Genomic DNA, 12952 nt, shown 5'->3' with positions numbered 1-12952 from the left:
GTACCTTCTTCCATATGTTTGGGGAGTCTCCCACAATGTGTTTGCTTATTTTCTTAAAGCAATGGCTTTTTTTCTGGCCACTCTTCCGTAAAGCCCAGCTCTGTGGAGTGTACGGCTTAAAGTGGTCCTATGGACAGATAGTCCAATCTCCACTGTGGAGCTTTGCAGCTCCTTCAGGGTTATGTTTGGTCTCTTTGTTGCCTCTCTAATTAATGCCCTCCACGCCTGGTCCCTGAGTTTTGGTGGGCGGCCCTCTCTTGGCAGGTTTGTTGTGGTGCCATATTCTTTCCATTTTTTAATGATGGAATTAATGGTCCTCCGTAGGATGTTCATAGTTTTGGATATTTTTTATAACCCAACCCTGATCTGTACTTCTCCACAACTTTGTCCCTGACCTGTTTGGAGAGCTCCTTGCTCTTCATGGTGCCACTTGCTTGGTGGTACCCCTTGCTTAGTGGTGTTGCAGACTCTGGGACCTTTCAGAACAGGTGACTGTATACTGAGATCATGCGACACTTAGATTGCACACAGGTGGACTTTATTTAGCTAATTATGTGACTACTGAAGGTAATTGGTTGTACTAGATCTTATTTAGGGGCTTCATAGTAAAGGGGGTGAATACATATGCACGCACCACTTTTTCCGTTTGGAATTGTTTTGAATTTTTTTAAACAAGTAATTTTTTAAATTTCACTTCACCAATTTGGATTATTTTGTGTCTGTCCATTACATGAAATCCAAATAAAAATCTATTTAAATTACAGGTTGTAATGCAACAAAATCGGAAAAATGCAAAGGGGATGAATACTTTTGCAAGGCACTGTATACACACACACATTGTTATGTTACAGCCTTATTCTAAAATGGATTAAACTTTATTTTTAAATACTCATGAATCTACACAAAATACCCCATAATGACGAAGCAAAAAAAGGTTTTTAGAACATTTTGTAAATGTCCAAATGTAAAAATAAATGGAAATATCTCATTTACATAAGTATTCAGACCCTTTACTCAGTACTTTGTTGAAGCACCTTTGGCAGCGATTACAGCCTCAAGTCTTCTTGGGTATGACGCTACAAGCTTGGCATACCTGTATTTGGGAGTTTCTCCCATTCTTCTCTCCAGATCCTCTCAAGCTCTGTCAGGCTGGATGGAGAGCGTTGCTGCACAGCTATTTTCAGGTATCTCTAGAGATGTTCGATCAGGTTCAAGTCCGAGCTCTGGCTGGGCCACTCAAGGACATTAAGAGACTTGTCCCAAAGCCCCTCCTGTGTTGTTTTGGCTGTGTGCTTAGGATCGGTGAACCTTCACCCCAGTCTGATGTCCTGAGCGCTCTGGACCAGGTTTTCATCAAGGATCTCTGTACTTTGCTCTGTTCATATTTCCCTTGATCCTGACTAATCTGCCAGTCCCTGCCGCTGAAAAACATCCCCACAGCATGATGCTGCCACCACCATGCTTCACCGTAGGGAGGTTTCCTCCAGAAGTGACGCTTGACATTCAGGCCAAAGAGTTCAATCTTGGTTTCGTCAGACCAGAGAATTTGTTTCTCATGGTCTGAGAGTCATTAGGTGCCTTTTGGCAAAATCCAAGCGGGCTGTCATGTGCCTTTTACTGAGGAGTGGCTTCCACCTGGCCACTCTACCATAAAGGACTGATTGGGGGAGTGCTGCAGAGATGGGTGTCCTTCTAGAAGTTTTCCCCATCTGCACAGAGGAACACTCGGAGTGACCATCGGGTTCTTGGTCATGTCCCTGACCAAGGCCCTTCTCCCCCAATTGCTCAGTTTGGCCAGGCGGCCAGCTATAGGAAAAGTCATGGTGGTTCCAAACTTTTTCTGCAGGAATGTCCACCATCGTTTAAGAATGATGGAGGCCAGTATGTTCTTGGGGACCTTCAATGCTGCAGAAATGTTTTGGTACCCTTCCCTAGATCTGTGCCTCGACACAATCCTGTCTCTGAGCTCTACAGACAATTTCTTCCACCTCATGGCTTGGTTTTTGCTCTGATCAACTGTGGTATCTTATATAGATAGGTGTGTGCCTTTCCAAATCATGTCCAATCAATTGAATTTACGTCAGGTGGACTCCAATCAAGTTGTAGAAACATCTTAAGGATGATCAATAGAAACACTCACTTTCCATCCACTTCTAAGTGCACTGAACAAATATTGAAGTGCAACATGTAAAGTGTTGATCTCATGAGCTGAAATAAAAGATCCAAGAAATGTTCCATACACACAAAAAGCTTATTTTTCTCAAATTTTTTGAACACATTTCTTTACATCCCTGTTAGTGAGCATTTCTCATTTGCCAAGATAATCCATCCACTTGACAGGTGTGGTGCGTCAAGAATCTGATTAAACAGCATGATCATAACACAGGTGCACCTTGTCCTGGGGACAATAATAGGCCACTCTAAAATGTGCAGTTTTGTCACCCAACACAATGCCACAGATGTCTCAAGTTTTGAGGGAGTGTGCAATTGGCATGCTGACTGCAGAAATGTCCACCAGGGCTGTTGGCAGATAATTGAATGTTAATTTCTCTACCATAAGCCACCTACAACGTTGTTTTAGAGAATTTAGCAGTACTTCCAACCGGCCTCACAACCGCAGACCACGTGTATGGCGTTGTGTGGGCGAGTGGTTAGCTGATGTCAACATTGTGAACATAGTGCCCCTTCGTGGCGGTGGGGTTATGGTATGGGCAGGCATAATCTACAGACAACGAACACAATTGTATTTTATCGATGGCAATTTGAATGCAGAGATACCGTGACGAGATCCTGAGGCCCATTGTCGTGCCATTCATCCGCAGCCATCACCTCATGTTTCAGCATGATAATGCACTGCCCCATGTCGCAAGGATCTGTACACCATTCCTGGAAGATGAAAATGACCCAGTTCTTCCATGGCCTGCATACTCACCAGACATGTCACTCATTAATCATGTTTGGGATGATCTGTATCGATGTGTACGACAGCGTGTTCCAGTTCCTGCCAATATCCAGTAACTTCGCACAGCCATTGAAGAGGAGTGGGACAACATTCCACAGGCCACAATCATACCACGGAATTGGTGAGAAAAAGGGGTAAAAAAACAACAATCAACAGCTTGATCAACTCTATGCGAAGGAGATGTGTCGCGCTGCATGACGCAAATGGGGATCACACCAGATACTGACTGGTTTTCTGATCCACGCCCCTACTTTTTTTTAAAATTTTTTTAAAGGTATCTGTGACCAACAGATGCACATCTGTATTTCCAGTCATGTGAAATCTGTACATTAGGGCCTAATGAATTTATTCCAATTGACTGATTGCCTTATATGAACTTATATGAACTGTAAACTCTGTAAAATCTTTGAAATATATATTTTTATATTTTTGTTCAGTATAAATGATGTGGAGCATTAGAAAATGATACAGCATATAGATTCTATGAAAGGTTTGTACTGTATGTGCCACACTCATCCTCTTCCTACCAGAAAATATATATATTATTAATCATTCATCAATATAGGCATATTGGCAATTTACCTGATTATTCAAATGAGATTTACTTTGACATCTTGCCAGTTTACTTCCATTGCCAATGTGTTCAGTTGTGAGTCAGTCAACTGAATGCTATAAATGCATCAACTGAATGTTGTAAAATTGGTTATAAATAAGTGTATCCAGACCAGAATGAATAAAAATGCAAGACTCAATAAGTAGGCTAAATCATCACTGAACCTTAAGCTGAGTCGTATTCACTAGGAACCAAACAGGGAGGAACTACCTGAACTCACCAATAAAAACTGTGTGTTTACATTTTCTGTTGCAAAACCTTTTGCTACGATGTTCACTAATGAATACAACCCTGGTATCTCAGACTGGACCTTGAGGAGGCTCTTAAGATGGCATGCAATTGTTTCATGGTGGTCACCAATGGCCACAGGGTGTGACACCCAGTGACTGGGTGGCTTTGGTAGAACACTAGGAATGGGCGGCTCTCTGAACTTGTGGCTCTGGGAAGCCAGCAGTGTGTTGAAGTCAGAAGACACAACACCACTGGTCATACAGGAGAAAATAGATATTGTTCTTGGTCTCTGCTTGTGCCATCTTGTTGTGAGCAGAGTTAGGATGATCCCCCATTAACCGTCACACTGCTCCTTGATGCTGCATTTCCATTTTGGTTCCGTACCCCTGCTTTTCAGGGTGTTGACATGGTCCTCTGAACATGGTAATAGAATGTTGCTCCTTTCCCCACCTACCATGCTGACTTTACTTTGTCAGCTGGTATGAGATTCAAAATATGACAAATAAAAATCATGCTTTGTTACAAATGCATCACTAAATAACTAACTAGGTCAGAACCATATTTTGAAGATACTGGCCTAAATATACTCAACCAGTTGAGTGACCCCCGGTTATGGCACATGGCATTGCATTGTAGCTACCTACAATAGTTTGTCGTGCCTTTAATTCTCTAGAAAATAAAGTGCCTTTATTTCTCTAGAAAGTGGTTCCAAACTTTGTATAACCCTGTACCCCTTCAAACATTCAACCTCCAGCTGCGTACCCTCTCTAGCACCAGGGTCAGCGCACTCTCAAAGGTTGTTTTTTTGCCATCATTGTAAACCTGCCACACACTATTCGATACATTGATTAAACATAACAATGAGTGTGGGTTTCTGTCACAACCCGGCTCGTGGGAAGTGACAAAGAGCTCTTATAGGATAATAATATAATAAGTATCAATAATTTTGCTCGGTTAAATAAAGAGCAGGTAGCCTAGTGGTTAGAGCGTTGGACTAGTAACCGAAAGGTTGCAAGATTGAATCCCGAGTTGACAATATAAAAATCTATTGTTCTGCTCCTGAACAAGGCAGTTAACCCACTGTTTCTAGGCCGTCTTTGAAAATAACAATTTGCTCTTAATTAACTGACTTGCCTAGTTAAATAAAAGGTAAAAATGTAAAAGCCTCTTCTCATCCCAGTGCCAGTGGGTGGCGGTAAAGGTGTGACATCGTACATTAAACTCGAGGGAAGAAGACGCCCCTTGAACGTTTTTATTTAGCCGAAGCCTGTGTTAGCGAATAAGCGATTTCCCAGACACCGGCAAGATATAAGAACATAAGAAAGCACAAGACGGACAAACTTCATTTACTCGTTATTAGCAGCTATCCGGAATTTTTGCTGACCGAAAAACATTGTTTTCTGGATTAAGTTAGCTAGCATGGCGTGCGGAGCTACTTTGAAGCGTTCAATTGAGTTTGAGGCCCTTCACAGCCCTCAATCTCCAAAACGGCGAAGGTGCAACCCTCTGCCAGGGACCCCAGTCAACCCCTCGCCAAAGCGGTGTAACCTGCTTTCTGCTACCGGTGACAGTTCGATGTCTCCCCAATCAACTTGTGGAGGAGAACATAGACTTACCCCAGGTCACTTGTTTGCCTGAATATTTTTTTTTTTTTTAATTAGCTAACGTTAGATGGTGGCCATTGTAGCTAGCTAGCGCCAGTGCAGTGGCTGAAAGTAGCGAATAGTAAAATATGAGATCATACATTATCATTTAGCAGGCTATCTAGCTAACGTTATCTATCTAATAATGAACCCCATTTACAGGTTGTAGTTAGTAGGCCAAACATTGAAGCAAAACTAACATGATGTTCTAGATGGGCATATAGCTAACTAACGTTACCCACTTTCTAGTTGTCCAGAATGAACCCAGTCCTGATTGTAACTAACATAGATATCCTGTATAACAGCGTAGCTTCAAGTTGATGATAATACCTGGCTAGGAAATCATTCATGCTTCCATCCAGGTACCAAGTTGATCATGTGTTTGATAGCCATGCACCCAATCAACCTATGTGACCATGTTTCATGCTTCGTCACACCCAATATAGATGTGAGGCCTGGGCTGTTGCCTGAGGAAACACGGTTTCCAGGGTAAGCCAACCATGTTAAGCTGACTTTAGTTGTTTTTCCATCCACAGAGCAAATCGTCCAGAATCTTAGGCAAGAATATAGCCGTTACCAGCGACGGTGCCAACTTGAGGAGGCCTTCAACCAGAGTGAGTCCCAGACTCCAAGTGATGGCCCAGGACAAAGCTCTGGTTTCATGGCACCAAGCTCCCCATCAGGTCTGTTTTCAAGCAGTTAGCCCTCACCAAGCTGAAGATGCTGTCAGCATCTGATTACAAATAAACTTACTATAAGGGTGAATAACAGTCAACTCACCGTGCTCTCTCTTGTTTGTGGTGTGGGGAAGAAGAGCCACAAAGTACAATTCTTAAGAAAAGATGACTCACATTCACCTTTGCATTTGTTGTTTATTCTCAATGTCTCAACACTTGCAGAAGTAAACCAGACCTAATTGGGCGTATCTTTTTTAACCAGATTGTGTATGCAGTTGTCAGACAAACTCATTCCTTGTCATGTTATGTTTTCCCCAGGAGTGTCTATGAAGAGGGACCAGCCCTGCTTCACATTGCGCCAGGTAGGCTCCCTGTGTGAACGAATCCTCAAAGACCACGAGGAGACCATCTGTGAAGAGTATGAACAGATCCTGAACACTAAGCTGGCGGGTATGCTGACTCTGACTTCCTTATTACAGATATGGGCCCGTATTCATAAAGCATCTCAGAGTAGGAGCGCCACTGATCTAGGATCTGTTTTGCCTATTGGATCATAATGAATAATATTACATGAACATGGGCGACCTGATCCTAGATCGGCACTCCTACTCTGAGACGCTTTATGAATACAGGCCATCTCATGGTATGACGACTCGTAGATAATTTTTATGTTTTTGGTTCCTTCCCAGAACAATATGAATCGTTTGTGAAGTTCACACATGACCAGATCATGCGACAATATAGCGCTAGACCCTCCAGCTGTGAGTTCCAACGATAATCGAAACACGCACACAAACTTTTTGTCCTCGGTTCCCCCCGTGCCCGTTTTAATCAACATTTTGTTTCTATTTTTCAGATGTCTCGTGAACTCTTAACAGTAAGCTACCAGCGCTCACCTCAAGACTGCTGCATTCAATCTCAAAGTTTTTCTTCACTACTTCAGTGACATGAATTTCCTTTTAAAACACTCAATATTCGGAGTCTGAGTTGTACTGTACTTGTGTGGATGTGCTCTTTGGGAGATGGATAATGGACTTGCCTTTTCAAGGGTTGTGGAAAGCTGGGCTGACGTCACTGTTCAATTTAACCTGCCAAAACTCACTGCTGCAGCATTTAACCCTACATGCCTTTTTTACATTTTTTATTTTCACAAAACATACTTGAAAAGGTGGTTTTCTTTTGATTTTAGAAATGAAAGTTATTTGCGCTTTATGTAAATGGTATGATATTATACAGTGGAACTTGTGTACTACAGTAAATTTCAGTTTTGCTTTTCTTTATACCTATTTTGTACAGAGTTGTTTTGGGTGATACCCTTGTTTTACATATATTAGGGTTCTTCTTAGACATTCTACCAGATTATGCTGCAATTGAGGAGATGCCAACACAGAGTGTGTGTTGGTATACTGAGCTCTTTGTAAAATATGCAGGCTATTACTCCCAAGAAAACCAAACATGGATGGAAGGGCTCAATTGTTTACTGGTTATGATCCTTCTTACAGGGATAGACTGGATGAGGGTTTTTGTTATAGGCCAGCAAAAAATGGAGGCTGAAATGTGTGAAACTGCAGTCACCTCTTGGTTTGGGAATAAAACATCTGTATAGACTTGATTCTGGTAGTGACCTTAACCCAACACCTAGCAACCTCATCAAAAGGTTTGGCTCTCTTGGTGAAATGGCTACCCCTCCCCCTGAATTGGCTACAATATACCTGGGCCCTTGAGGTTTGTAATGGAACTCTACAATGAGTGGAGGCATGCGCAATGTTTTTATTCTGTAGCTGGCCCTATGTACTCTTTTTGTATATTTGATTTATTGAATGATTACTTGTGATTTTATATCAAATGAGTTTACTGTCTGATATTTTTTGGGGAGAGTTTAGTTAGGTGACCCTGTAGTATAGGTGGTGTGTTCTGTGATTTGGTGAGGAGGGATTACGTTGTGTTACATCACACCACTGAATACAGGGAATGTACGCCTTAATGGATGGGTTGAAGTCGAAAGAACAGATTTTAACCATTCAAATGTAAACTGTGTGTCTGCATAAACTGCCTACCATTAAGACATGCCATTTGATTTATTTTTAATTCTCCAGTTGTGTTGTGGATTGAGTTGCTCTCTGCTATACAAGAAGCTCTATCACATTTTTACCAAAATAATACCCTGAATCTTTACAAAAATATTGTCCTAACTACTGTGTTTTAAGGTCAGTTTTGTTGAACACAATTATAACATTGAATAAATACTTGATTTGAAGGGAATCATATGGGTCATCAGCCTAATACGGGTCATGTCACACAGGTGTTACATTGTAGCAAATGGAGTACCAGGGGGCCACACTGGCCATTCTGAGTAGTATAAAGCACATTGTTCATAGTTATGGAGAATATCAGACCATGAAAGATGAATATCAAAAGTGTGGAATACATTCAATATACTGTCCAAGTACACAGTTCTGATTGCTGAACAATTGGTATCAGGAAGAGAAAATTCCTAGTTTTCAGGCTTGTTTTCTTTACAATTTACACAACAGGAAACTCCAGTCTACCAATCACAACGACATTTGAGCTATACAAATCAAATTTTATGTCACATACACATGGTTAGCAGATGTTAATGCGAGTGTAGCGAAATGCTTGTGCTTCTAGTTCCGACAATGCAGTAATAACCAACAAGTAATCTAGCTAACAATTCCAAAACTACCTTATAGACACAAGTGTAAGGGGATAAAGAATATGTACATAAAGATATATGAATGAGTGATGGTACAGAGCGGCATAGGCAAGATACAGTAGATGGTATTGAGTGCAGTATATACATGAGATGAGTATGTAAACAAAGTGGCATAGTTAAAGTGGCTAGTGATACATGTATTACATAAAGATGCAGTAGATGATATAGAGTACAGTATATACATATACATATGAGATGAATAATGTAGGGTATGTAACATATTAGGTAGCATTGTTTAAAGTGGCTAGTGATATATTTTACATCATTTCCCATCAATTCCCATAAGTTAGTTTGCCCCCGGTGATGCGTTGTGCAGACCTCACTACCCTCTGGAGAGCCTTACGGTTGTGGGCGGAGCAGTTGCCGTACCAGGCGGTGATACAGCCCGACAGGATGCTCTCGATTGTGCATCTGTAGAAGTTTGTGAGTGCTTTAGGTGACAAGCCGAATTTCTTCAGCCTCCTGAGGTTGAAGAGGCGCGTATCAATTTCTGTTTTAGACCACTCCAAAGCTGCAATATTAATGTTTTTTTTGTAGGCGCTAACTCGTCCATGACTCATTGGCCAAACCCCATGGGGATATGTTTCTGTGTGGTTTTTGGATTGACACTGAAAAGGTTTGTAAACACAATCATAGGAGACCTTATTTTCAGCTTTTATCTCAAAACCACATTCATTTCCCCAACAGGAATGGCCAATGAAACGGGTAGAAAATGCTAACTCATTTCCGTTTTTTAGGACTACAAGCTGCGAGCTCTATAAGAGAATAACAATAGTAGATTAAGCTAAAACAGACAGCGACATCCAGACAAACCTCATGTACAGTAACTTCAAATGTTCATATGGCTTTACCATATTTCAGTAGCAAAGAGAGCCAGCCTTGAGGTAGCCTTTTTTCACACACATAAATTGCATAATAGGGTGCTCTTACCTCATTGAAACTCAAAAAGGGCCTGGATTGGCTGCTTCAAGCAGTATTAATAGGCCACCGGGCAGTCAACAAAATCAAACCTGCCAACAAGCCATACCCATTAATTTCCTATAAATAGAATTTTAAAAACTTGCAATAGCTGGGGTGACCATATTCATTTGATTCATGGAGTCATCCATGTATGAAATCGGACATAACCTATTGATCCTCAGGATGGAGAAAATGTATTGATCCAAAAGTGTAGTGTGCCATTGTGGAAATGCTCTCATATAGTATGACACGCATTCACTTGGACTTGTATATGTGAAGAGCAACTAAGAGACAAAAATATAGGCCCCAGACCCAAATCCCTTGAATTATGAAGTGAACAAATGGTGACAGTGAGGTTGCAGCAAGAGGCTGTGACAAGCCAGAATTATCTTAGTTTTTATACTGTACATATTAGAATCAGTCTTTTATAGTACATTTGTGATTAATTGCTATTTATAATATGTATATACACTAATAAAGTTGTGTACATCACATATACATGTTTCCTTTATAATTCCCCACATTTCATCCAATATCCAAGCACTTAAAAAAATAAAAAATATTGGTGTGGGATTCAAATTTTAGTTTCAAGTTAATGTCATCTGCACTACAGTGAAATTCTTTCTTGCAGCTCTAAACCCAACAATGCAGTAATCAATAACAATGTAATACTAAAAATAACAATGTAGAACAAAAACACACATTAAAAATACTTTAAAAGCCAGTGGAATAAATGACTGGGATAGAATACATTTGTTTTGAGGATCAACTATGACTAGAAATTTAATTTAATTCACTTTAATTGGAGGTGGAATTTAGATAAATATTTCTAAATATGTTTACAAGCAGCTTGACATTGCAGAACAAGGTAAGATAAATTATATGTGGACAGTTTTGTTAAACAAAATACAATCTATTGCAGCCTGTCTTTATGGCAGTTTTGAAACCTGTAGCGTTGATATCTCCATGATTATGTGCCAGTATTGTGTTAAATTGTGTTTGGGAAATGTACAAAAAAAAATATTGAGTATGCTTTACTGTATGGTTGTAGGTTTCAGTGGTTCATTTTGAAGCTCATTGATTGATGGTGTGTGGCTATCATTGCCTTGGGCAACAAACTGAGAAAATGGTTGACAGGTATTGTGCAATACAGCTACCCCATGGATGAATGAAAGAAAATGAGCTTTCCTGTTCAGTCTGTCTCACTATGAAACATACACGTTCTACAATTGTTACCAACACAGTAGTTTGTTGAGATTTGAGTTTGACTGAACTATCATTCTCCAAATTGATTAATTCTGCAACATAATCCTGACCAATCAACTACTAGAATTGAAATACATTAATTAAGAAGAGTACACATTCGGGGAGGAGATATTCAAAATACTTTGAATTGAGGATGGGGTTGTTTCTAATTGTTTTCTACTTGTTCCCAAAGTAGGCATCACTTTTAGTAACCACCGGCAGGCTAGTTAATCCAATTCAGACATAGTATATTTTACTTTGTAGATGTTTTATGTAACTACAGGAACCCCTCCGACATGCAGTCAGAGCTACTGGGGGCAATGCTCTGGCTCAGTGTCGGTGTACCATACACAAAACATCATATTCCACAGGCATCACCGGGCAGAGCGCCACCGAAGGTCACCATGGGTTCTAGAGGTCCTCTAGGAGCAGCCTCAAATAGAAAAACTATTGAATATTTTTTGACGGTCCCCCCATCGCCCGATGACGCACAGGGCCCCCCACCACCCGCAGTCTATGCATATAGCTGCAAGGTAAACGACAACAAATAGTACAATTGATTTATCTTGGCAGCCTATATAGTTCTTACCAACTAAAGCCACAGGCTGGTTTTTATTTTGTTTTCATTTCATCAGGGTCGGGATTGTAGCCCATCGTTAATGAGGGCATATGCATTTTTTCCTGATAAATATAAAGAGATTGACAATGAGCACGGGACTGCATCGAACGTACGAATATTTTGGTAAAACGTTTCTGTTTATGTACATCTTATTTCCCAAATGAAAGGTACGTTTATTTGTGTTATTTTAGATTGAATTTTAACATATGAATGAATACATTATTTTCCCAGCAGAGGCCTCCTGACTTAAACTCTCAAAGAGAACCACATTTTGATGGTCATTCTCATTGATTTTTTTCTCTGTAACTTGTAAATTATGCAATTAACTGGTCTGCAAATAGGCTAAATATGAATGATATAACAGCTTAATGTTATTGATGATCATTTTATTTGATATTGTGTTATCTAATTATTATATTATCATTATAAATTAGGACAAATGATCATGATGTTTCCATTAACTTGTCCAGCGATTATTTTTTTTCGACATTTAAATTCGCATAGAAAATCGATGCGGCAATTGCCTGCTAGGGTGTGCTGCCATTTAACTATTGTGTTGACGAAAACAGCTGGACGTAATGACGTCATAGTGTTTCCATTGAAGTGTTTCTATCAGCCATTTAGACAAATTGCGTATAAATAAATTGTCGACAGCCTATCTATTTCATGTCTCAGCTAGCACTGGAAAGCAAGCATGGATATAATGCAAAAATGTACTGATATTTGCCATATTCTAATCATTTTTGCCCTGTCCCTTTCTCTGCGATTGTCATTCTAATGCAATCCAGAAACAATAAAACCCTGTCCTCAAACATTTAAAATTAAAATTATGGACAGACAAAACATTCGTCAAATTAAATATTTTTCTTGATCAAATAACATGGAAAACAACTACTTTTTGAGCAGAATTAATTTACCATCCTTACAAACCAATTAATATAAATAGGCTGTTCATCTAGGTTTGTACCTGTAGACTGAGCATGAAGAAAAACACGTTGTTTTTGATGCGATGTGGCTCAGTTGGTAGAGCAGAGAACTTGCAATGCTAGGGTTGTGGGTTCGATTCCCATGGGCGACCAGCATGAACATGTATGCAGTAACTACTGTAAATTGCTCTGGATAAGAGCAGCTACTAAAATGGAAAAGGAATGAATAGACCATTTCAGTTTCCACATAGAAATTATTTGCATTTACAAAGTAATTCAAGAAACTGGAAAACATCTTAAGTACTTTCATATTCCACAAGTATTATCAGATAAATTATTTTG

The 12952-nt window shown here is 39.9% G+C and overlaps 1 protein-coding gene across 1 annotated transcript; it reads left to right on the top strand.

Moving 5' to 3' along the window:
- Nucleotides 1-5015: 5015 nt before the first annotated feature.
- On the top strand, nt 5016-8189 carry LOC112229550 (akirin-1). The gene is made up of 5 exons (XM_024395450.2): nt 5016-5427; nt 5986-6132; nt 6445-6576; nt 6816-6887; nt 6983-8189. Exons 1-5 carry the CDS (start codon nt 5226-5228, stop codon nt 6991-6993), a joined length of 564 nt encoding a protein of 187 aa, XP_024251218.1. The 5' UTR covers nt 5016-5225; the 3' UTR covers nt 6994-8189.
- Nucleotides 8190-12952: the final 4763 nt, after the last annotated feature.

This window comes from Oncorhynchus tshawytscha, linkage group LG31, assembly GCF_018296145.1.
Source record: "Oncorhynchus tshawytscha isolate Ot180627B linkage group LG31, Otsh_v2.0, whole genome shotgun sequence".
Classification (NCBI taxonomy): Eukaryota; Metazoa; Chordata; class Actinopteri; order Salmoniformes; family Salmonidae; genus Oncorhynchus; species Oncorhynchus tshawytscha.
The sequence above is the reverse complement of the archived record's forward strand: the minus strand, read 5'-3'. Positions and strand labels throughout refer to the sequence as shown.